A 25,483-nucleotide genomic window follows, 5' to 3' on the forward strand; every position below is an offset into this window, starting at 1 on the left:
GAGGGTTCAGCAGACACTGCAGGCTTTGAGGCCTGTAGAATCTTCTGGGCTTCCCCCAGCTGACTTGGAGCAGGGCATCTGGTTATAGTTATAGAATTTTGAACATGCTTCTAGGATAAGCAGGCTCCTTTCCTCCTCCCTTCCTCTTCCCCACTCCCCTAAAAAAAGGAGAGGGTTAAATAAAATTTTCTTGGATGATTTTTCCTGGTTCTTGGGAGATGAGCCAAGTTGTCAGAGAGCTTTTCCCATGGTGGTTCTGTCCTTTAGCCTGGGAGTGAGCTGCCTTTTTGCCTTGGGGCTGATTATTATCAGAAGGGGTGGTAGGGTTTAAGTCTGGGAATCTGTCCAGTCAGGCTGGGGGCCGGTGGTAGGAGTAGGCTGCCTGTATGTAGCCAGTGCAGTAGAGGCTGGGCCCTAGGGACCATGTTCCAGCCCTTGAGGGTATAGCCTGGAAGGGTGGTAGTCTTCAGCCTTGCTTCTGTAGGACAGTAGCTGCTGCAGGAAAGCAAAGCACAGTACATGGTGTGGGGCAGAAGGGCAGTGCCCTCAGAGCATGGGAGCCCTGAGCTGGCCGTCTACTCAGCCCAGTGATGGACGTGACGACAGACACTGGGACGTGATGGACACGGTTACTGGGAGAGTCAATTCCAGAGTGAGGGGGTTTGAGATAAATGATCCCTCTAGTACTCAGATATGGCAGTTTAGGAAAGGGATAATGGAGCCCTGGAGAGAAGTCATAGCAGCCAGCAAGGTGCTACCCGAAGGCGGTTTTCAGAACTTCTTTCTCCACTACAAACCCACGGGACTTGGGCAGGAAAGGGCACGTGCTTTCCTGGTGCTTCCTCACTCTGCACGGTGGGATGAGGCCAGAGGACAGCCACACTTGCAGGTGTCTTCCCAACTTTCCTGTCCCTCAGCTGGAGCTCCCCTACCCCTCTTTGTTCTTCCTCAGGATGTCTGGCCAGAAATCTGGCCCTTTCTTGCAGGCACGTTACTTGACTAGAGGTTTGATTAGGTCAGGATAGATTAAACCCCTGGATCGGGCCACCTCAGTGACGTGTCTTCTGGGGCCTGGGTCTGTCTTCTTGCCTTAATCCTTTATTTCTCTACCACCAGGTCACACCTCCTAATTTCTCAGTGTCACAAGTGCCCAACACTCCCAGCTGTCCCCAGGCTTACTCTGAACTGCAGGCGCTGTCCCCCAGTGAGCGGCACTGTGTGGAGACAGTGGTCAACATGGGCTACTCATATGAGTGTGTCTTGAGAGCCATGAAGAAGAAAGGAGAGAATATTGAGCAGGTGAGTGGTTAGTCAACCACGGGGCTGGGGTAGGAGAGGTCCCAGATCTCAGGAGCTGGAAGCGTCCTCCTGCCTGTCCTAGAGTCCCTCAGACTCACAGCACCATTGTCTTTTCCTGTGATTAGGGAGGGCAGGCAGGACTCAGAGGGGCTTTGTTGGGGGTTTCCAGCAGTGCTTCTGTTTTGGGGGCTGCTCTGGGACCTAGGCTGAGGGACAGACTTGGGAGTACTGGAGTTGAGGACTACCCACTTACCCCCTTTCTCTGCTTCTCCTAAAGACAATGGCAGAATAGGCTTGAGGTATAGTCAGACGTCTTCTTCCACAAATGTCTATCCTGTCAGAAGCACCCAGGCAGTTCTAATATAGGGTACTGGAGCCCTAAGCCTTGGGGGCACTTTCTGACTTGGGTGGTTTCTTAGGAGAATATCCTGCCCAGGCTGTGGAGTTGATGTCATTTGGGAGATGTGAGTCAGCTGTGACAAGAACTCCTTTGAAGACTGTCAGTGCATATTTAGAAGGGTGTGTCTATCAGCAGATAGTCAGTGAGGTCCTGCTGTGTTGGACACAGTTCAAGGTACAAAGTCAAGTCCTATCCAGGACGTAATAGTCAAGGTAGGGAGCAGACGTGTTGATTTGTGTAAGACTTTTGGGAAGCACAGAAAACAGTGGCAGTAGGTGCTTAACCCTTTCTGTTTTCTTAGATTCTCGACTATCTCTTTGCACATGGACAACTCTGTGAGAAGGGTTTCGATCCTCTTTTGGTGGAAGAGGCTCTGGAAATGCAGCAGTGTTCAGAGGAAAAGGTAGGAGCCTCCATGCTTCATGAGAACTCTCTGGAAAGAAGCGACAAAGCAGTCTGTCCTGGGGGCACTCCTGTTCCACAGGTTTCATCCCTCCCAGTGACTGTAGGCAGAACTAGTTGGAGCAAGAATCTCCCGTGTCCAGACAGGCATGTGGGTGTTTGGCTCAGATGAAATATCAGGTTGAAGACCGTCCAAGATCCCAGGGAAGGGATGGAAAAAAATGACCTGGGCAAAAGCCATACTTTTGGATGACGGGGGAGATGGCTAGTCATTTTGCCTAGGCTGGATGGGAGCATGGATGTGGATGGTGGGACCTGAATGAAGGTCAGTAAGATTTGGGGCCTGGGCATGGCTCCTGAAGGATGACTGGCTGTGGCATCAACCTGTCTTCCTCCACGGCCCTCCTGCTTGCTCGGGGGATCTGAGAGGCTCTGGCAAGGATGCCCTCCCAAGCAGCCCCTTATGCATGTATTTCACCACTCGGCTGTGCTATGTGGCCGGAACTCCTTCTTGAATCTGTATTCTCTTACTTCTCTTTAGATGATGGAGTTTCTTCAGTTAATGAGCAAATTTAAGGAAATGGGCTTTGAACTGAAAGATATTAAGGAAGTTCTGCTATTACACAACAACGACCAGGACAATGCTCTGGAAGACCTCATGGCTCGGGCGGGAGCCAGCTGAGATGAGGCCCTGCCTAGGCCCTGCCACAGAACCACCCCTGCAGGAGGCCCTGAGGAGCCCACCTGTGGGGAAGGAGAAGGGGCACACTTCCGGATTTTCTTTTGGGGGTGGAAGGTCAGGTGTGGAGACTGTGCTTGCCAAGTCTCTACAAGCCTAGGTCCTGAGCTGGGGAGAAAGTGGGTAAGATTTGGGCATGCACATGCCCCCAGAACTGTCCTGGCTCCTTCCATATTAAAAGTATTTGTATCCTGAGAAGTGTCCTTCCCGCCTTGGCCCTCCAGATTGACTTCTCTGGGCTTTTTGGGATCTGTATGGCTTCAGCCGAAACCTGGCCCAGCTGCCAAAAGGAGCTGGGGAGGAGGAGGTGGTGGGGCCAGACCCAGTGCTGCTTCGGGGCTAGATGTTCGCTCGTCCGCAAGAGTGGGCTGACCTCTAATCCAAGTTGAGTGCAATTGAAAGGTTCTTCCAGGGTTTTGTTTCTTTCCCTTTTTAACAATGTCACTCAGTGTGACACTGGTTCTGCAATGTCTCTGAGGTGCAGAGAATGCCCTTTACCCCTTGGGGCCCTGAGTTTGCCTTTTCTGCCAGGCAGTTACCACACTTCCCTGCCCCAGCCTGTTTCTTTTGGCCTGGTTTGGACTACAGTCTTCTGCTACCCAGGATTTTAGAGCCCCCTACTCTAGGAAGCAGTTGTCAGTTTAAGGAATCATTGGTCCCTTCCCAGCACATCAAGCGGGGAAAAAGCAGGCCATGCTTTAGTCCCCCAGCACTAACTCCACCTCAGTTCTCCCTGGAGAACAGCCTCTCCCTCCAGCCCCTGCTCTAGGACGACACAGTGAATAACACCTAGTCATAGAAATCAGTCTCTTTGGTTTGTTTTGTATTATGTTGTACATCATTAAAGATCTAAATACAAAGGATATACAGTCTTGATGAATCTAAAGTAATTTGCTAACTATTTTGATTCTTCAGAGAGAACTACTAATAAAAATCTAAAAGGTATATCCTGTTGTGATGATTTCTTTATTGCCAAGGAATGTTTCAGTGCAGGGTGGAGGTGAGTGAGTGGTAAGCAGATTTGCTGGGAATGGAACAGAAGCTAACCATTTTCTGTCATTTCACTACTTTCTTCCAATTCTTAGGCCTGTGGAACCCAGGAGTTGGCCCTATGGTCTGCCCTGGTTTTTGGTTTGCAAAGGCAGGCCTAGACACAAGGGTCTGTTTAAACCTGACCTAGCTCAGTCTCTGGGTTAAGGACAAAGACATGTGCCCTCCTGAAAGACTGACTGTGGAGGTGAGACAGGCTGGGCCTTTGGGAGACACTCAGAAGTGAGGACTAAGTCCCTTGTCCTGTGAGCAGCATCAGGCATATTTATGTGTTCCACAGGTAGGACAGAGATTCAGACTGCTTCACTAGTTCTCAGTGGTGCTGTTGTATTCAGTGGCACTAGATTTATCCCTAGCTTTTTGTCCTTAGTTGTAATACTCTCTCCCACAGTCCTCCTTGTGCTCTTGGCTTGGATGGGTCTCTAATTTTTGTAGTGATGATGTGAGGATACAGAACCTTTGGGATGGGAAGCAGCAAGCTGGAAAGAGGCCGCCCTCTGGTGGTCAGCTGAGGCATGGCCATTGTCTCAGAAAGCCAGTTAGCCCCTCTTCTGGCCTTCAAAATTAATTAAACCCTTCTTTTAAATTTTGTAGAAGTTATCCTTTAACTTCTACAAGAGATCAAAATTTCATATCAAAGTTGGTGTCAGGGCCAAGGCTTTGACATATGAATCTCAACTTGATCCAAGGTGGCCTTGGTAAGTGATGGACTACCTGGTATTTCTTATCTTAAGCTTCTTTCTAGTAAAAAGATACACAGCAAACAACTCACATGAAGGGGTACATGTATGTGTGTAAAACTGCTTTGGAGTCTCACTGGCCAGAGCACTTAATGCCGAGGCACTGAACACAGGCCACTGAAAGGGAGAGTAGATGGCCAGGGCGACCCTGGATAAAGGTGAGGCTAGGAGATGGACTTGCCTGAGATACTCCAGCCATTCAACAACTCTGAGGGAGTACGGTGGGTGAGGACTCATAGACAGGACTTAGGAATTTGATGCAGGCAGATGGTCTCAGCAAAAGGCAGAGATTGGAAAAGAATGCAGTGATGCGAGCGCCATCTTCTGTCTAAATACTGGGTTGCAGGGAGGGAGGGGAACTGGAAGCATAAGACCTGTCCCACATCTGCTCCTGTTAAAGACATTGAGTTAAGGTTTATTCATTTTACATTTTCAAAAGCTAACCTAAAGCCCCAAATCAATCTCCCAAGGGCTGGTGGGGCAGATCTCACCCAGCCCCCACCCCACTAGCACTGACATTTTAGTTTTTGACCAAGTCCTAGAGGAAGGCACAGAATCCAGCTGATAAAACCTCTAGGCTCAGCATGTTACCTCCCCTAGCTTGTGACCTCCAACCTGTAGGTTACCACTGACCATCCCCCCATCCTCAGATCCCCAAATTCAGAAACATCTACAGGGTTATTAGACCCAACTGTGTTTCCACAAAGGGTCAGTAACGCAAATCCTCAACCCCAAAGAAAAGGGAGAGACCTATTAGAAGTTGTTGAGGCTCATCTGTCCTTCCTTGCAGAAGCCCCTGTGCTTGGAATTGGACAGATGCTCGGCTCTGAGAGAGGAGCTGGGACCCAGCCCAGGCCATGAGTGATGAGGGAGAGACTAGCATGGGCAGGACAAGGGAGTGGGTGCTGGGATGTGCAGGGGGACCTGGTGGAGGCCCCTCCAGCTCTTGAGAGCCCAGCCACCCTGTACCAACTCCACTCTAAGACACCGCTGTTCTCTCGGGGCCTGCAGCTGGCTTGTGGCAGGCCAGGTATAGCTGTAGCTGGCTCCTCAGACTCTGGATGCACTTGGACTTCAGAACCATGATTTCATCTAGCTGGATCACAAAACCTTCAAAATCCTGAGAAAGGAAACAAAAGTCAAATGGAGCTTTTGCTGTTAGTGGCACTCTGTCATATCTGCTTTTCTAATCCCTTCTTTTGTAGGAGGATTTCAGAGCCCAGGCCCTTACTCCAGTTGGAAAACCTGCAGGATAGTCACCATGGCAGAGGGTGGGCCCACTTCTCTACAGAGAAAGGTATTTGCAGGGCAAAAAGGTGGTTTTATAGAAGTACCTCTGGTCTGCATAAGGCAAGTCACTGTTAACATCAGAGGGAGGGGCCTCCAACAAGCCACTAGGAAGGTAGAATGGCAAGGAGAGAGGCTGGAAACACTGGCCTGGGAATGGGGAGTGTCATGCCATCTCCCACCTGTCCTTGCGCCCCTCAAGCCAGCTCAGAAGAGTGGCAAGAGAAGGCCCACCCAAAGCCTCAACAAAGCTATAGTGTGGCTGCAGACTCTTTCTGCACACACTGCAGGAAACAGGGATGACTATCAAACTAGCTGGACTTCCCTGGTGGCTCCGTGGTAAAGAACACGCCTGCCAATTCAGGAGACATGGGTTCAATCCCTGGGTCGGGACGATCCCCTGGAGAAGGAAATGGCAACTTAACTCCAGTATTCTTACCTGGAGAATCCCATGGACAGAGGAGCCTGGTGGGCAACAGTCCATGGGGTTGCACAAGAGTCAGACATGACTTAGTGACTAAACAACGTCAAACTAGCTCCAAGCTAAGTCCCAACAACCCTGGAGGGTCCAGCCAAGACCACTTACGGTAGGAGCCAGCTGGCTCATCAGGGTCTCCTCCTTGAAGCCCAACTCAGCCATTTCATCCAGCTGTTCCCGGTGTGCTTGGATGACCACCTGCCTGGGAACCAGAGGGGATGCTGTGAGCCTTGGGCCTCCCATCTCTCCTGGGCAGCTTTCTGGAACGGAGCCTCATTTCTAGGCCAGGAGCTGCTTCTTCCCAAAGAGGTCGAGGCTTTGATGGGAACGAGATCCCCACCATCTCCTGCCTCTTCACCCATTCTTTTCAGGGCTTGTCAAGGGACTAGGGAGTAGCCACGAGGTACTGGGAAGAGACAGTGGCTTTGGGAGCTGCCCCCCAGGGCCTCCCGGGTTCACTAAGAGACAGGGCTGGATGCTGCTGCTCCTCCACAGGATCTGCTCACAGCTTCCCTGCACGAAAGCTAAAGGCTGTGTCACTGCAGCCGGCATGTGGCGCAAGGTAGAGGCTGCCACCTAGCCTGTGGGCATTTCTTCTCTCTGTGGGGAGTTCAGGGACCAGAGCAAGGGGGTCTGGGCTAGAAGCTGGAGGATCTGCCTTCTGTCAGACCCCCCTGATGGGCAGAGATCACATAACAGTAGGAATGCCCCCTAGCTATAGGTGGGCTCCTCCTCTGGACATCCCTGCATGCCATTCTCTTTGCCCAAGGCCCAGGCTGAGCCCCAGTGAGCAGGCAGACAGCTGGCCCGGGGAATCAGGAGCCAGAGTGGAGGGCTGCGGCCTCACAGAAGCATCTGTTGCTGCCCTGCCCTCCTGCGCCTCTAGCCCGTGACCCTCCCTCCTTTCACATCCTCCAAGGCTGTCTTATTCTGCTGCACCATCCAGCCTTCTCCGGGGAAAGCAGCGCAGTCAGCAGCCGGTTTCCTACCTCTGCCATCCTGGAAGGTGCCTAGAATGCTGTGGCTCTGGGGGTACCAGGCTGCTGCTGCTGTGTCCTGGGGCAGCACTTCCAGGAACACATACCCACCATAATGCAGAGGATTCTGGTCTCACCTCGGGTCTCAGGCTTGGTCCCGGGGTCAGATCCTCCCTTCTCTCCCTCACATCTAGCTTTCCCAGGCTGAGGGCCCACCCACCCTGGCAGGCCTGCTCCAATACATTTTACTCCTACTGCTCATGTCAGATGCATCTAGGCAGGCTCCCTTGAAAAGGAGGACAAACAGCCTGTCTCTGAGCCAACCATAGCTATCCCAGGAACAGACAGAACAATAAGCTGGAGTGGGAGTAGGGATGCCAAAGGGCCCAAGTCTAGGTAGGAGAGTCCAACTTACTGTGCATGCCCCAGGGCAGGCTGACGGAGTGTCCCGGCGGTCTTGGGAGAGCAGCTGGCCACCAGGGGAGAGCCTGGCCTTGCTAAGGACCCTGGGATTGGCCTATGTTTGAGCCATGCAATGTCCTCATTGTAGCAAGACAGTGTGATGTGGTCTGTGGAGAAACCCAGTTCCGGCCAACTGGGCCCTGTCAGCTGCTTTCTCTCCTGGGCCCTGGGCTGGCCAGCCACATCACTACTTCCTGCTTGGGGGGTGAATGTAGGCCCAGCGTGAGGTCCTCCAGAATGTAAGGTGAGGAAGGGCTTTCCCAAGAAACCCTGGGAGCCGTCCAGCTCTGTCTCAGCATTGGCATCACGGTTCCCCCGGGAGAAGAGTGCGGTCTCTCTGCTCTGGCAGGCCTCCCCTGGGTCAGCCTCCCTGTCGGGCAGCTCGTCAGGTGGGGACTGACAGATGGGTGATGGGGACAGAGCTGGAAGACTGCCCCCAGGCTTGTCGTCGGGGGGTGATGAGGAGAGCCACAGGTTCTCAGCTGCCGAAGATGTTGGCAGGACTGCCTCTGGATCACCGGATGACACTGTGTGGCCCATCACTGGCCCCGCTGTGTCTACTGCCACGAGACCACGTGCAGTTCCATCCTGGGCCGGCTGCTCCCAGGAAGGAGAGCCCCCATCATCCAGGCTCTCCAGGAGGGACATGGTGAGCGGAGCCATCAGTCTGGAAGCATACTCAGAGCACGTGCCTAATTCACCTTTAGAGTCTTCTCCTTGGAAAGGGTTACTGTTTTTCATTGTTCTGGTCTCCAGAATTGGGCTGTCTTCACTGACTTCTCTCAGGGGTGTGCTCACTGTGTCTCTCTGGTCTGGGGATCCAGGAACTGCGATGGGGGATAGTGAGCCAGTGAAACCATCTTCCTCCAGAGATGGCAAGCTGCCCTCGGCCTGCCCAGGAACCTCACTTCTGAAGGCCTCCTGTCTGAGGTCAAAAGCAGGGCCGCCACCTCTTTCCCGATCATATACATCTACCTGTGAGCAGTAAGGCTTCCCTGCCAGGTCTTCTCTGGGAGGAGGCCCTGAGGAGTCAGAGTCCTCCTCTCCGCTCCAGTTCAAGGGCACCTGACCTGGGCTGGAGCCGTGATTGAGTGCTATCCTTCCGTGGCCTGCGGGGTCCCTGGAGTACACCCAGCTTCCAGTTACACCCTCCTTGTCACCATCTGGGCTGAAAAACAGACTCTGCTGCCTTTCAGCCTTCTGCTCCTCAGGACCTTGCTCCCTCTGATGAAGGAAGAACGAACCTTTGCTGTTCTCCGGGCTCTTTCCCTGTTTTGTGGTCCTTTGACAGGAGACATGTGAAAAAGAATCTTCACTGAAGTCGCTGTCATCAGGGTCCTCATCTTGGGGGACCTGGGCTCCATCATGACTCTCAGCACGATGAGGGTGGAAGGGAGGAGGGATGTCACTCTGGAGCTGCCCCTCTGGGGGCCGGGACTGACATAAAAACCTTTCCAGGGGTTGGTACTGTAACTTCTGTTGGAGGAGAGGTGGCTGCTGGAACTGCTGGTGATAAAAGCGCAAATGCTCCTCCCTCTCCTTCTGATGTGCAGGGATGTTGTTGGTCCAAGCTTCAGAGGCAGGCCGGCTAGGTGTGACCTCCTTGCTGCCCTGACCGTACTCCGCTAACCGGTGGATGCTGCCAAAGGAGAGCTCGTGTCGTGACACAAGCTGCTTCTGCACTGGCTGCACAGTCTGCACTTTCTTGCACCAGGAGGGTGGCTTACCATGGACCGGGTCCCCTCCTGGGCCAGGCGCCCTGCTTCCCCAGCCTAGGGCGGTTTTGTTGCCGATTGGATTTTTCTCAGAGCATAATGCAGCTGATTCTTCTGCCCTTTTTATGGCTACATATCCAGATGGCATGGTTCCTTTGCTAGAGCTAGTCTGAATGACCCACTCTCGGGGAGGACTCCCTTGAGAGCCACCGTCTTTGCCAGGAACCTTAGGTACAGAAGCAAAAGGGATATTGGCTGAGTGACTAGCCAGAGGATGGGCCTTCCCTCTCGTGGAGCCAGATGGCACCATGAGCGGCTGCTGAAGCCCCAGCTTGACTTTTTTGGGAGAACATTTGTCCCCTGGCAGGGCCACAGGAGAGCTCTGAATTCGTTTTGGAGAGGAGTTGGAAGAGTTTCCAGATGTTCGATTTCGACTGTTAGCTGGAGTACAACATTTAATGCCTTTCTTTAGTTCTTTGACCCTGTAAATGACCATTTTATGTTAATATGCATTCCTGTAATTCCCTTCCTATAGCTTTCAGAGAAAACAAAAACCAAAGAAAAGTATTACAAGAACTGGGAATTATTTTTTTATCTGGGAGAGAATAAAGGAAAGAATAACGTATTTCAACATGAAATACGTCTCTTTACTTGAACAAAGATCAGTGTCTTCTCTGAGGATATTAGCATGCACCCAATATTCCATGATCAGGAGAGTGTTTGAAATACCATAGATCCATGTGAGGGACAGGCCAGAGGAGCTGGTTTCAGAACTTATGTCCACGCAGGGCCCATACCACGCTTCCTGAAGGTCAGCCCACTCAGAAGCCATGTGTCTACTCCTCACCTACTATTCCATAATCAGAGCCTTCTTTTCCTGCAAACCACCTTCTTTTCTTTTAGGCTTCTCTGAGAAAATGAGTTCCCTCCAACCTGCTGGGCACTTCAAGAAGCAAAATCTCTCAGAAATAAGTAGGCTTGTGCTAATTCCATGAAGGTAGAAACGACCTGTCTGTTCCCAAGGTTTTCAACTTTAGCACTAGTGGTGTTTGGGGTCAGACAATTCTTTGTTGTGGGGAGCTGTCTTGTGCCTGTGGAATGTTTAGCAACTTCCTTGGCCTCTACCCACGATCAAAGCAGCCTTTCTTCCCCGTCACAACAATCAAAACTGTCTCCAGACATTGCCAAACGTCCTCTGGGAGGCAAAAATTGGCCCCTAGATAGAGAAATAAGAGAACCATGCTCTATTCTACAAGGGAATTTTAGAGAACATGGAAAAATCCAGAATTAAGTCTGCTAGGATTGAGTTGCCAAGATCAGAGTCTCTCACTCTGTGATACCTAAAACAAAATAAAAGCAGTGGAAGAATTTGGATTTACAAGGAGACATCAAGTAAAATGTGACTTTCCAGTGGTTTGCTTGTAGATTCTGTGTTGAAATCCCTTATGGAGGGAGTTGTACTTCTGCCTGGGAGGTCTCAGAAAATGTCTTTTCCATTGTTTTGGTTTTAATCCACTTAGCAGTAGCCAAATGACCCCTCTGGCCATTTCTGAAAACCAAGATAGTAAACCTGACACTGAGGCTTGACTTCCTTTTAGGTCTGACAGGCAGGGAAGCAGATAACACAGTAAGCAAAGAGATAAAGGATATGACTAAAGTTTCTCAGATATGCAGATGACACCACCCTTATAGCAGAAAGTAAAGAAGAACTAAAGAGCCTCTTGATGAAAGTGAAAGAAGAGAGTGAAAAAGTTGGCTTAAAGCTCAACATTCAGAAAACTAAGATCATGGCATCCGGTCCCATCACTTCATGGCAAATAGGTGGGGAAACAGTGGCTGACTTTATTTTTTGGGGCTCCGAAATCACTGCAGATGGTGATTGCAGCCATGAAATTAAAAGACGCTTACTCCTTGGAAGGAAAGTCATGACCAACTCAGACAGCATATTAAAAAGCAGAGACATTACTTTGCCAACAAAGGTCCGTCTAGTCAAGGCTACAGTTTTTCCAGTGGTCATGTATGGATGTGAAAGTTGGACTATAAAGAAAGCTGAACGCCGAAGAATTGATGCTTTTGAACTGTGGTGTTGGAGAAGACTCTTAAGAGTCCCTTGGGCTGCAAGGAGATCCAACCAGTCCATCCTAAAGGAGATCAGTCCTGGGTGTTCACTGGAAGGACTGATGTTGAAGCTGAAACTCCAATACTTTGGCCACCTGATGCGAAGAGCTGACTCATTAGAAAAGACCCTGATGCTGGGAAAGATTGGGGGCAGGAGGAGAAGGGGACGACAGAGGATGAGATGGCTGGATGGCATCACTGACTTGATGGACATGAGTTTGGGTAAACTCCGGGAGTTGGTGATGGACAGGGAGGCCTGGTGTGCTGCGGTTCATGGGGTGCTCACAAAGAGTCGGACACGACTGAGCGACTGAACTGAACTGAACTGAAAGTCATGTTGGTTGTGTTCTTGGGCCTTTGCTGAGGTGTTACAGTAGGACCTACACACAAGGAATGAGTTGAGAGTTGCCCCAGCAACTCTAGATGGTTCCAAATTACCTCCTGTTATAACAGTGAGCTCTTTTAGTTTTGTTAAAAGAGAAACACCGAAGTTTCTTCCTAGGAGTCATAGAAGTAATTCTAGAAATCTGAGGGTGTCAGAAGAAATCGTACAGGTAATTTGGTCACTGATGCTAAGTACTTCCAGTGTACTCTACCTTTTACCAAAATCACTCTTGTTACTGAGCTCTTTTCTGATAAACCTGTTAGGGGTCCAGCTAGAACTTTATTTTTGTACTTTTATCAACATTCTTTTAGTAAGTGAAGAGAGAAAAATTTTAAATCAGAGGAAAATTTCAAATAAGCAATAAAATCATTCTCATCTTGTGTGTGTACAGATTGTTACCTACAATTAATTTAAGCACATAAAACAAATGACTTTCATACTTACTTTCAGTAATTTTTCAGACTGCTTTGAATGAAAGAGATTATTTCTATTATACTTTTTCTAGTTTTTAACACAAATTATTTCAAATAATTTCTCAACTGCACTCAATACATCCCCCCTGAGAAAAGGTTACTTTCATCTTTCTTTACTGAAGCGCTGAGAGGAATGTTTTGTTCTCTGCTCCTAATGATGTTCTCACTTCAAGCACTTGTTATGCCTGTGATGCAGGGAAGGATTTATGGAACAAGACTGACCTAGGGTTAGTAACTGTTGAAGCAGGGTAATGGATACATGGGTGGAAGGAACTTGAAGCCATACTGCTTTGGGGGAAACAATTTTGGATCATTTCACGTCTTCTAGCTGATCTTGGTCTTCACTTATCTTCTAGCAGGGCTGGGACGCTGGCATTAAGGAAGCCATGCAATAAGGAATCCTCCTTGAGGAAACTTATTTAGGGGACCTATTATAGGTGTACTTCATTTTATTGCATTTTGCTTCGTGGAGAGGGCATTTGCTTTTTTTTTTTTAAACAAACTGAAGGTTCATAGCAACTCTGCATAGAACAAGTCTATCAGTGCCATTTTTCCAACAAGGTTATTTTTAAATTAAGGTATGTACATTGTTTTTTAAAAACATAATGCTACTGCACACATGATAAACTACATAGTATAGTATAAATATAATTTTTACATGCACTGGGAAACCAGTCTGGGACTTCAGTGTGATTTATCACAGTGGTCTGAACCAAAGTTGCAATATCTCCACAGTATACCTGTATTCTTGTCTGGAAAGTTCCATGGACAGGAACTTGGTGGGCTATATATAGTCCAGGGACCACAAAGAGTCAGACATGACTGAGCATATGCCTATAATATTACTACTGTTGTTGAAGTTAACATATAGTGAGTGTTCACTCATGCCAGGTGTGGCCCTAAGCCCTTCATACATGTCACCTCACTGAATCCATGTAACTGTTACATGAGGTAGGTGCTATCATTATCTGTGTTCACATTAAGGGAACTGGTGCCCAGAGAAGTTGAAAACTTGCCCAAGATCACTCAGCTAGCTAGTGGCAGAGGCAGGGTACTGGCCCAGACAGTTTCACTCTAGAGTCCATGCTAGTATCCACTTTGTAAATGGTCTCTCCTATTGAAATGAGACAAGGTACACAGAGAACATCACTCAAGCCCTGACGCCCAGGGGGAGCTCCTCCTTTCATTCACAAATATTAATAACACACCTACTAGGTACCAAGTACTGTCTGGGCAGGATAGAGACAGTGGAGGAAAAGATAAGGTTCCTGTTCTCATGGAACTTCAGTGATAGCTTATCTTTCCTTCCCAGGGAGTTTCATAAAATGCCACGGAAAGATTCTTCAGCGGTAATTTTACGAAAACCAGGTTCCCCTCAAATAGTCTGTTAACTTTGGAGACAGCTTCTGAGGGACCGAGAGGTGTTGTACGACAGGACCAGGCAGCAAAGCAGCCAGAGGAAAGGATGGTAATGAGAGCACTGTCAAACATGTAGGAGACACATGACCCCAGGGTAAGAGATAGGAGGGGCCCTGGCAGATACCAAACTCACTAGAGCCCTGACCTGGCAGTCAGAGGTACTAGTTCTGCCACCAACTCCCAATGAGCCCTTTTAAGGTTCCTGCTCTTTTCTGGGCCTCAGTTTCTCCTTCCATAAAACAAGGTTGATCTCCACATAGCTCTGAGTACTTCTGCCTTGACAAATAATAGGTACTCTATCCCTAACAATTAGGGCTGAGGCTGGCAGGAAGAAAACCTCACGAAGCCTTCCACTCTGGAAAAATATTTCATCTCCGGCTAGCTATTTAAAAGACACTGATGGAGTTGTCTCCTGAACAAGGGAACATGTCACGTTCCTCTTGTCACATTCACATTTGTAAAATGACAGGGCCTACCAGGACACATTCTTCACATGACCAGTTGCACATTCCCCTGGCAGTAGAATTATTATCCCAAGAACAGGTTTGGGGAGCTCAAGGTCAGATACTTTTGTGTGCATCTCTCACACACACACACACACACACACACACACCCCACTCTTGACACCTGAGGGGGACTTACCGGTCAGCATAGCGCAAAGTATTCAGAGTGTGTTCAGTGGCCACATGGCTTGGTGAGATGTTGGCGATCATACAGGTTTTGGCATTGCCAATGAAAGAGTCCTTCAGCACCTGTTTGAAACAGAAGGCAGGTCAGTGAAATCAACTAACAAAGGGCATATTGACTACTTACTGTGTTCAGGACACTGGGCCATACTCATACCTATCACCTTCTACAAAAAGGCAATTCACAAAAGAAGAAACACAAATGATCAATAAACAAACAAAACAGGTACTCACCGCACCACTAATCAAAGAAACGCAGACAAAGCATTTTACAAAATTAAAATTTGTGGGGACTTCCCTGGTGGTCCACTGGATCCCACATGCTGCAACTAAGGGTTTGCATGCTGCAACTCAGAGTTTGTTACCTCAACTAAGATCCAGTGCAGGCAAGTAATAAATAAATTAAAAAATTAAAATTTGGGGGCCTATAAGATTAAGACTCACACAAACCTGCTCTGGTGAGGGTCTAGGGAAAGGGCGCTCCTGTACACTGCTATGCTGCCCACGTACCATGCAGTGTGAATTGGTACATGCCTTTGGGAGGGCAATTTGGTAATATGGTAAAAACCTGGTAAATAAATGTTCCTAGTTTTGGTTTGGCAATCACACTTCAAAGACTTTATCCTAAAGAGACAATTGCTCAACTGATTTAAAGAAAAAGTATACACAGGATATTCATTACAATATTATAATAGTAAAATTTGGAAAATCTCTAAGTCTATAAACAAGTAACACTAAAAAATTATTGAACTGCATACAATCATAAAAAGTAATTATGGATAGTACTTAAATACCCGGAAAGATCTAAAACTTATGTTTGCATGAAAAAGGTGTATGATTCTATAAATGGATTTATGTGTGAGATTACTGATTTAATTAAATAGGAACACAATTTCTGGGGGTGGAAGACATGTTTTGAAAAATAACAAAGCCAATGTCAGAATTAAGACTAACCACCCAAAAGAAGGGTTTCCTGAGTCCCCGGTTATAGTCATGTTTGAAAAGAAACCATCTAACTCATAGATGACTGATTCTAACCAGTTAGGAGCTGTGTTATCATGGGTTCTGCCCCAGTTCCCGTGAAGCTGTTGGTCTAGCTGCACAGAGTGAAAACCTCTCCCAGAATACAGAGAGCCTCACCTAGATTGCCTCCTACCTAGTCTGTCCTCTACTGTGCACAGTCTTGGTGCAGAAGGGAACCAGGGGTCCCTGTAACTGTCTTCACAGCTGCTTGTACCTAGGCTGAGCCCTCCACGAGCCACTCTTCTCAGTGCTTCCTATCAATAAAGCACATTTTCATGACAGAAAAATGGAAGAAAAAAAAATAAGCTATGGTCCTACTACTCAGAATAATCACCTAACAGAGATGCATAATTTTTGTGTATTTTTTTTTTCTCATTTCATATTTTTAAACTATAGATCTTGGTCATCTTTCCTAGAAGGATATGTCAAAAATCCATCTCATTCTTTTTAAATGCTGCCATTATTTTTTGTCTTGAAACACTGGTCTATCTAAGTCTACAACTAAGAGAGTACCAAGACAGCTACACTACCATCCCCTTCAAAGGCTCAGAGATGCCACTAAATCAACAAGGTTTCTTTTTGTTATGAAATAAATGGAAAGCTGTTGGATGGTGACCACTTCTGCCTGGCTGCTGTGTACTGCAGGGATCCCTGCCTGAGGATGCCCTTTCTTCTTCAAGACTGAGAGCTCCTAGAAGGAAGGTGACTCCTCCCCTCCTCCCCCTCCCTCCCCCACTGCCCTCCGCCACATCATGCCTTGCTGGCAGTGGATGCTCTCCTGAATGATTAAATGAATGGAAGAAGGAACACACGAGTGAACCAGAACTCAAAGCTCATATTTAACTTTACCTGAGTTAATTTGCTTTGCCTGAAGGGAGTGTGGGTGTGTTCCTGATCCAATGCACGAATACATTCCTTCAGCTGCAAAGTGGTAGAATAACAAGCACATCAAATATCACATGCAAAGTGAGACTAACAGATCAGATTTTTTTTTTTTAATAAACCACACTCATGCAACTCTCATCCAAAAGGAAGTCAAAATGCCCTGGTAGTTTCTTGCTCAACAAGAACAATCAAGCTAGACTGGAAAACATCATCCTATGCTAGCTATGCCTAGTTAAGCAGCCTGCCCCCAGCCCCCTCTTAACTTAAAGGCTGTGAACCTAGGATTAGAGCTGATAGCACAGAATTGACAAACCCAGGGACCCTCCCATTGGTCACAGAGTCCAACTTATGTGGTGGCAGTTCTGGCTTGCTGGCTCCCTTTCTCTCCTCACACTCTTCCCAACTACAAGATGCACTTAAATAGAGAAAATACCCATGCCACTCTCCCGCCTCCCTGCTCACACATGCACACCTGTACATGCTTCAAGTGCAGATTCAGACACAAGTTGTCTGAATGAAACAGGAGAAATCCTAGAGGCAGAGCTGGGAAGGAACTGAGAAATCACCTAGGTCTACATTCTCATTAAAAAAAGTACGGATAGTGGCCCAAAGGCAAAGAAGGGCATGTCACTTGCTCCTGGGCAGAGCTTCTCAAAGAAGTGCTCATTGGACATCACTAGTGCCAGCAGAAATCTGGATATGTACATCTCCAAGGGCAATATGCCCATCAGAAAGATCAGGGGTTGAGGGGACAAGACCAGAGAGGAGACCTTCTATTTCTGAGTCATGCATCTAGGGTAAGTGACAGTAAATGAGAAGAAAGGGAGGGAAGAGAATGGAAGGGATCCCTAGGAAGTACCAGTGCTGGGAGTTCACCAAGAAAAGGTAATTAGCCTTGAGACTCTCCTGTGACTGTTCTTGGCAGCAGCCATAGTTGTCCACAGCTAACCCTTCTCTATCCAAGAAGCTGCAAGGTTATAAGACGGTATAAAGGAATTTCCTCTCTTATTACAAGTCAGTCCAATATCCCCAAACTTTAGTACTGGGAAGATTCTCTAGAAGGGATGAACAGGTAACCAAACCTGGCCCCTGAGTTACACCTGCCCCTTATATACTCAAATCCAAGTGTGGCCCTCAATCTCTATGAGCCCTTGGGTCCCTTTAGCCTTGCTGAATCAGAATGGAAAGTAGACTTTACTAAGCTCTAAGGGAAAAGCAAGGGAAATACCCAGGAAAGAAAAAAGGGGCATCTTTGTATGCCTCACAAAGCACAAGATTTTGATCTATTCTTTAAAGCTTGTTTCCAGGCTCCTTTACATGTTGTCACCCATGTGAGATAGACACTGTCAAGCCCCAAAGGATACCCCATAGGTGCCATGCCATGCTAATTGCTTCAGTCGTGTCCTACTCTTTGCAACCCCATGGATTATAGCCCTCCAGGCTCCTCTGTCCATGGGATTCTCCAGGCAAGAATACTGGGGTGGGTTGCCATGCCCTCCTCCAGGGGATCTTCCCGATCCAGGGATCCAACCTGTAACTCCTGCATCGGCAGGTGGATTCTAGCGCCACCTGGGAAGCCCTCTCCACAGGTACCTCTTAGGTTTCCTAGTTAATTCCTGGACCATAAATTTAAATATGAGAATCAAAGATTTCTAGCTAGAGGCTGTAGACCCTTGGCAAATTGACTTAACTTGAGCTTCAGAATCCTGATCTATAAAGTGGGAATAAGAGAATCTGTTGTGAAGATTAAACTCACTAGCATATAGTACATACTCAAAAGTGTATTAGCTCCTTGGAGAAATGACTGATTTCAGGGCAAGGGCAGGGAAGAGTGTGTGACACCTTGTAGTGCCAAAAGGCAAGAAGATGCTCAAAAGATGATGAGCATGTCAAAAGGATACAAAACCAACCTGAAAGAACTTATGGACAGAACTCCAGAAAGAACTCCCAACGCCATTTGGGAAAATGTGAGCAAGAAAATAAGTAATGATAGAAATGGATTCTAATTTAGCAAATTTACTGTTATAAGTAAGTAAATAAATAAAGAGAAAAAAAAACAGCTCTTTCTTGCAGTAGAATTCCAACTAATTAATGTAGACTGTGTGCTCAGTCACTAAGTCATATCTAACTCTTTTGCAACCCCATGGACTACAGCGTGCCAGGCTCATCTGTCCACGGGATTCTCCAGGTAAGAACATTGGAGTGGGTAGCCATTTCCTTCTCCACGGGCTCTTCCCGACCCAGGGATCGAACCTGCGTCTCCTGTATTGGCATGCGGATTCTTTACCACTGAGCCACAAGGGTGGCTACAAGCCCTAATGTAGAATGATGGACACAGAAGAATCTCATCATGTGAACACCACAGTAATAATTGTTACAGGTAAGAATCATCAATGGACATTAAAATTAGACAGCAAAACTATGATGTAAATAGGTACTGCATAGTTTAAAAGTATCTGTCCATAAGATACTTATTACAAAGGGAATAATCATAACTTTACAATGGGGAAACCTAGCACAAACCACCTTAACTCCGTGATCAAGTTTAACATTACCAGTAATGACATACTGACTGCTACAATACACTGAGAAGGGGACAACTTCTGTGCTATTCTTGCTAAAAATTCATTATCTCAACCTAATAATGAGAACGCATTACACAAACCCAAATTCAGACACAGTGTGCAAAATAACTGGCCAGCATTTTTCAAAGGTGTTAAGGTCAAGATTGACAAAAACTGAGGAGACTACAGAGCCATGACAACTAAAGGTAACACAGAATCCTAGACCCGAAAAAGGACATGAGTGGGCCTATTGAAATTCAAGCAAGGTCTGTAGACAGTTAACAGAATTGTTTTAATGTTCATTTCCTGATTTAAATTGCTATAGTTATATAAAATGTTAATACCGGGAAGGCTAGGTGAAGGAATGCTACATGTTTATTTTTGAAGCTTTTTTAAAATCTAAGATTATTCAAAAATTTTAAACAGTAATAAAAAGATGCTGACTCTCTCACCTCTCTCAGCCTCTCAATTTACCCCTCATGAGACCTGAGAGTAATGTGTCTAGTAGGAGATTTCAGTTCTAATCAAAAAGACTTAATGTGGATGGAAACAGGGCAGTAAAAGGAATGGGGGTCTCTATACACAGGCATGAATATGCTCCAGGATACTGTTAAGTGAAAAAAGCAAACTGAAGAACAGTGTTGAACAGTGTGCTAGCCTCTTCTTTTCTTTTTTCCCCTGAGAAAGTGGTGAGTACAAACAAACATGTTGGTAGAAAATGGTCACCTAAGAGGAGGGGGATGACAGGATTGAAGGGACACTAGCCTTCTCTGAATGTGGCTTACTTTATAATTTTTCGTTAACTGAATACAAAATTGGTGAGCTTAAACACACAGAGAATTATTTAAAGAGACTTTGCAATATAATATTATGACTGTACATCCCAAGAGGGATACAACATAAGGGTAAAAAGGACAACTGCAAAGAAATCTTAATCTGAATTCAGTAATCATATTAAAGGTAATATACCATTATTTTGGTATACATACATATTGAGGTAGAGCAAATAAATTATTTTAATGTTGTTAGGAACTAAGAATTTTAGCATAAGAGAAAAGAGAGAGAAATATAAATTCAAAAAAGCTAAGCAAAAACCCTGTAGTCTTAATTTTTAATTAATTTATCAGTATGAATCCATGATACATGTTTCCCTTCTCTGTCCATCAAAAAGACCTAGAAGTAAGAACTAACCCAGTGGGGATAAGCACCACTAGCACTCCTAAATGCTCTCTAAATACCATTTCCCTCTAATACCAAGGCTTGTTAAAGAAATGGCTGATTTAAGTTCTGGGGGAAAAAATGTACAAGATAAGCCCACAACATTTTGTCATACTAGAAAGCCAGGGACTAGTAGGGCTGTGTCAAAAAGACACAGGAACATAATTGAAGAGACTACCATGGCCAAACTTGGAAGGAAAGTTATGACCAACCTAGATAGCATATTAAAAAGCAGAGACATTACTTTGCCAACAAAGGTCCGTCTAGTCAAGGCTATGGTTTTTCCAGTAGTCATGTATGGATGTGAGAGTTGGACTGTGAAGAAAGCTGAGCACCGAAGAATTGATGCTTTTGAACTGTGGTGTTGGAGAAGACTCTTGAGAGTCCCTGGGACTGCAAGGAGATCCAACCAGTCCATCCTAAAGGAGATCAGTCCTGGGTGTTCATTGGAAGGACTGATGTTGAAGCTGAAACTCCAATACTTTGGCCACCTCATGCGAAGAGTTGCCTCATTGGAAAAGACCCTGGTGCTGGGAAGGATTGGGGGCACGAGGAGAAGGGGACGACAGAGGATGAGATGGCTGGATGGCATCACCGACTCGATGGACATGAGTTTGGGTAAACTCCGGGAGTTGGTGATGGACAGGGAGGCCTGGCGTGCTGCAGCTCATGGGGTTACAAAGGGTCGGACACGACTGAGCAACTGAACTGAACTGAACTGAACTGAACCATGGCCAAAAATGTATAATTTAAAAAGTTTAAAAAAAAAAAAAAGGAGGACAATGAGTTTATAATAATACAAAGACAAACAAAAAAGGTAAAGAACAACAAACTCATGGTCATGTTTAGGTGACCAGGACATCAACTCATTCTGAAAACTGGTGACTCATTCTTCACTGGTGAGTGAAGGCAAAGAACAAAGCATTTATCTTGCCTCCATTATATGAGTTATACTTCAGGATAATCAGATAGTTGGGGGAAAGTTCTTTCCAGCTAATAAATACAGAAGGATATTAGAATATCACCATTTTGGAATTCCTAATAAAGCAATGGGATAAAAGTAATGCTCACTGACGGTTGCTAAAACCACAAGGCGTAAAGGTTGATATGAAACATAATAATGGAGGAATTAGATCAACAACACTTGACTCTTCCTTAATTCTCAAAATCACAAAAAGAAATAATCAGACATTCTGTATCTCCTGATGGTAATTTTAAAACTTGATGAGAGCAGAAAATGTACTTAAGTGAACCATTCACGCAACTGCAGAAATACTTCTTTGTTCCTAACTGGCAGGACTGACCAGAGGAAGAGAAGGCAGGGAGAGAGGAAGGGGTGTCTAGAACTGCTGAGACTCTGACTGGGCAGCCTCCATCTCCAACCCTGGAATTCCACTGCCTTATTCCAACCCACCCTCACCCATTTTGGCTGCATGTAAAGAGGGGCAAAATCTCTCAAGAAGGACTTTTAGATGAAAGGTTTTGAAAACTTACAGCCAGAAGACTCTGGTTTATTTCCGCGCCTTCCATCTTTGTCTGTCTATCTGAGTCTCTGGCATCCGCTGCTCTTTCACTGCCAGCCAAGTCAATGAAAGAGATCCTAGAGAACACACACAGCAGGCAAGACTTCTTTGGGGCTTTGGTTTCTTTTTATATCAGCCAACATTTTGTGATAGCAGGAAGAAATCAACACAGGCCCATCCTCAGGAAAGTTAAAGACATTACTGTCAGCTTCCAAAAGTACCGCAAGATCTTAATCTGTCAGTTATAGCTGGCACTGTTCACTTACACCCTTCTGTTGGCTTTAACCATTTGTGAGAAAGTATGATTGAAATTAATTAAACATTCTTCCCATAAGGCTAAATGACTACAATGCAAATCACTTAGGTGACCACTTAGATAATTAAATAGAGACTTTTGTGGGCTGCTTTCCAGTCCCCCACCCCCCAAAAGACTCATTACTCAGAGGTGAGATAGGCTCATCCATCACTGTGGCAGTGATGCTAAGATAGCACCAGAGAGGCGATGAATGTACCCAACTGTTGTATGGCTTCTTTCAAGAAGGATGGATTAATTTTCCTTTTTTTCCGGCCTGTAAGCTCTCTGAGATGCATTTCCTACTATTCCTCTGCTGATACTGTGTTTCACGCTAGAAGCAATCAATGTTCCTTTTAATAACTTAGAGTTGACCAACAATAGGTCATTACTTCATGGTTAATCAACTGGTGGCACTTTGGTACAATGATTTATTTCAGAGTTAATAACTCTATGGTGTAACCCTGAAATAAAGAACTCTATGGGGCAGGATGTCCTGTTGTTGACAACACATATTTCAAAGTCACATTAAAGAAAGGCAGACAATGCAGTTTCCTGCATATTTCCAGCTCACCTGCCAAATGTCCTCTTGGCTGGATCTTTGATCTGAATTTGGATGATAGCATGAGAGCGGGAGGAGTCTGCATTAACTCCAGTGGCCCTGGTGCTGCGCTCCTTGCTGCCCTTGAGGATCACCTGAAAATAAAATCCATGGGATGACTTCTGCAAGGAGTAAACAAAGCCCCCTGGCTCCTAGGAGCTAGCTGAGGGCAGCAGAGCCCAGACAGAGCCTTGTCAGTGCACTGTAGTCTTTTCCCTCTATATGGAAAACTGCCCAAACACTAAATCACAGAGTACGTACCCAAGAGCAACGGCAACAATGTGGAAAACTAATCTTGGGGGAGAACATTCAACAGCTCAAGAGCTAATTTACTTCTTGATCTCATGCACTCTTTTTAATATCTTTGATGGATTTACCCTGACTCAACTCCACAGGGCATAACTTGGCTCCAGAGTAAGGTCCCATAATACCCATCTGTCGTAGTAACTGAAGCAAAGGACAGAAATGTGCATCTCAGAATGAATAATCACATCCACCTGTTCCACCACAATGCAGTCATAAAGGAGACCAGGCCTGACATGTGGAAACATGGAAGTAATGAGTTATCGCAATTGTTACGAGCCCATGGTTACCCTGGAGACCACTGCCCCTTCAAATGGAAGTAAAGACTAATGTGGGTCCCCCAAAGGAATGGGGGAGAAGAGGTGAAGCCTCAGGAATGGCCTCAAGCCACTGAAAACACAGCCATATATGAATATGCTGCCCTGATTTTGGGAAGTGTTAATTACTGAGAGTCAAATAGGTGATGAGCTTTAAAAATATTTGACAGAATCCTCACAATAGCCTAAGATGAGGCATGATTATTATGCTCAGTTTACAACTGAGGAATAAATTCAAAGGTTGACTTGCTCACAAATAGCTGTTTTGTGGCAGAACCAAATTCTACATCTAGCATCTAGTGTGGCTGATTCCAAAGCCCATGTGGTTTCCACTACATTGTGGGGGCACTCATGATAAATTCATCTATTTGCAGTGTGAACTAAAGGAATTCCTATCTCATTTTTCTTCAATCTCTCAGAATTTTAATTTTTAATCATATTGAACATGGCTACCATTTTCAAATTAAGAGTTCAAAAGTTGAGGAGTCAAACTTCAACAATAGTTTATAAAATACCTTAACTAGCAGGGGTAGGTAGTTTAAAAAAAATTAACTAATATTAAGTTTCTTCATGGCCTAAGTGATAGTTATGTTTCTAAAGATTACCTGTGAGATTTAGAATTGTATCTTAGAACCAGATTTTATTTTTTTAATTAGTTTATTTATCTATTTTTTAACTTTAGAATATTGTATTTGTTTTGCCATACATTGACATGAATCCACCATGGGTGTACATGTTTTCCCCTTCCAGAACCCCCCTCCCACCTCCCTCCCCATCCCATCCCTCTGGGTCATCCCGGTGCACCAGTCCCGAGCACCTTGTATCATGCTTCGAACAGAACCAGATTTTAAATTCACTCATTTTGTAAATAGCTTGCTAAAAGTTTAAAGGGACTACCTGATGAATCCTTTTGTAAAGAGCAGAACTTGTTAACTTACAAAACTGGATTATCAACTGCATGGACAGCTTGTTGCGCTAATCAGAAATCAGAAGAGTTAGAGTAGAGTAGTGTCCCTTATACTGGTGGTGGTAAGTGCCAAACAACAACAACAAAAAATCTTCCCCCAAAATACTGATAAATAAGGCTGGATGCTGGCTAGGTCACTTAAGACCAGATCTATGACTGAACCATCTAGTTTATTTATCTATCTATGCCATGAAGATTGCAGAATCTTTGTTCCCTAACCAGGGATTGAACTTGGAGCCACGGCAGTGAAAAGTGTGAAGTTCTCACCACTGGACTGTCAGGGAATTACTGTGAACCATCTAGTTCAAATGTACTTCCTTATCCTGGCCTTTTCTATCATTTTGAGTTCATACTTTCAAAGATTATAATGCAAAGATGATGGATTACTTTAAATCAGTATTATTTTTATTAAACTTCTCTTTTTTAATTAGAAAAGAAAGACAAGCTTACTGTGGAAAACTTAGAAAATATAGGAAAAATATAAAAACGAAAATATATACCTTCCATAACTTCAGAGTTAAAAAGATTCTGGTGCATTTCCTCCTCCCAGAGTTTCAGGGTTCTTCACAACTCTTTACACACACACACACACACACACACACACACACACACACACACACACACACAGCCTTTTACAAACTTCATGAAGAAACAGAGATCTTTTAAATGTCTACATTTGTGATTTGTGTAAGTGATATGCTTGATAGATAAAGGAGAAGTTAAGTGAATTATTCAAGGTCACACAGGCAGCATATGGTCAGGCTAGGGATAGAAGCCAGGTACCCTCCACCACATGATTGCAGCAATGATGCTACTTCTGCTAGAACCTAATGAGAGCTCAGAGAGGCCTCAAGGTCATACCTGGTCAGGAACTGTGGATACTGACAGGAAGCTCAAGGGGTGGCCTTGTGATTCATCCTCAGGGGAGTTAAGAAAGACTGTCTTCCGAGGCTCTGTTATAGAGTTTTATGTTTGACTTTTCAGTACACCTTATTCACCATGATGTACCTGTGAGTGCGTCTCAGAAAATCTAACATGTTGGCACGACCTTTCCTGACTAAATGCCTTTTAGGGAAGACATGAGGGACTTTCTGGTCTATGGTCCAGTTTCCTCAGCCTCAGTAGCAGTCTGCAATCACCATGTTTTTCAGAAACTGTGG

At 45.8% G+C, this 25,483-nt stretch overlaps 2 protein-coding genes across 19 annotated transcripts in view; one reads left to right on the forward strand and one right to left on the reverse strand.

Moving 5' to 3' along the window:
• Positions 1 to 3,785, forward strand: part of UBAP1 (ubiquitin associated protein 1) — a 111,610-nt gene extending 107,825 nt beyond the window's left edge. For all 14 annotated transcript variants that reach the window (XM_081519523.1, XM_081519508.1, XM_081519492.1 and 11 more), the window contains 3 exons: positions 1,117 to 1,299; positions 2,001 to 2,102; positions 2,643 to 3,785. In XM_081519523.1, the coding sequence (XP_081375649.1) occupies positions 1,117 to 1,299; positions 2,001 to 2,102; positions 2,643 to 2,783 (426 nt within the window). In that variant the 3' untranslated portion in view covers positions 2,784 to 3,785. The remainder of the gene's footprint in view (positions 1 to 1,116; positions 1,300 to 2,000; positions 2,103 to 2,642) is intronic.
• Positions 3,651 to 25,483, reverse strand: part of KIF24 (kinesin family member 24) — a 65,149-nt gene continuing 43,316 nt past the window's right edge. For 2 of the 5 annotated variants that reach the window (XM_081519336.1, XM_081519335.1), the window contains exons 8-15: positions 22,710 to 22,831; positions 21,815 to 21,920; positions 16,503 to 16,574; positions 14,587 to 14,696; positions 7,788 to 10,031; positions 6,504 to 6,597; positions 5,619 to 5,750; positions 3,651 to 5,021 (exon numbers count right to left, since the gene is read on the reverse strand). In XM_081519336.1, coding sequence (XP_081375462.1) covers positions 4,959 to 5,021; positions 5,619 to 5,750; positions 6,504 to 6,597; positions 7,788 to 10,031; positions 14,587 to 14,696; positions 16,503 to 16,574; positions 21,815 to 21,920; positions 22,710 to 22,831 — 2,943 coding nt within the window. In that variant the 3' untranslated portion in view covers positions 3,651 to 4,958. Of the gene's footprint in view, positions 5,751 to 6,503; positions 6,598 to 7,787; positions 10,032 to 14,586; positions 14,697 to 16,502; positions 16,575 to 21,814; positions 21,921 to 22,709; positions 22,832 to 25,483 lie in introns of all 5 variants that reach the window. The other 3 variants (XM_081519346.1, XM_081519343.1, XM_081519345.1) reach the window with 2 other exon arrangements.

The sequence above is a fragment of the Giraffa tippelskirchi genome, chromosome 1, assembly GCF_054371585.1.
Source record: "Giraffa tippelskirchi isolate mGirTip1 chromosome 1, T2T-mGirTip1v1.2.pri, whole genome shotgun sequence".
NCBI classification, from domain to species: Eukaryota; Metazoa; Chordata; class Mammalia; order Artiodactyla; family Giraffidae; genus Giraffa; species Giraffa tippelskirchi.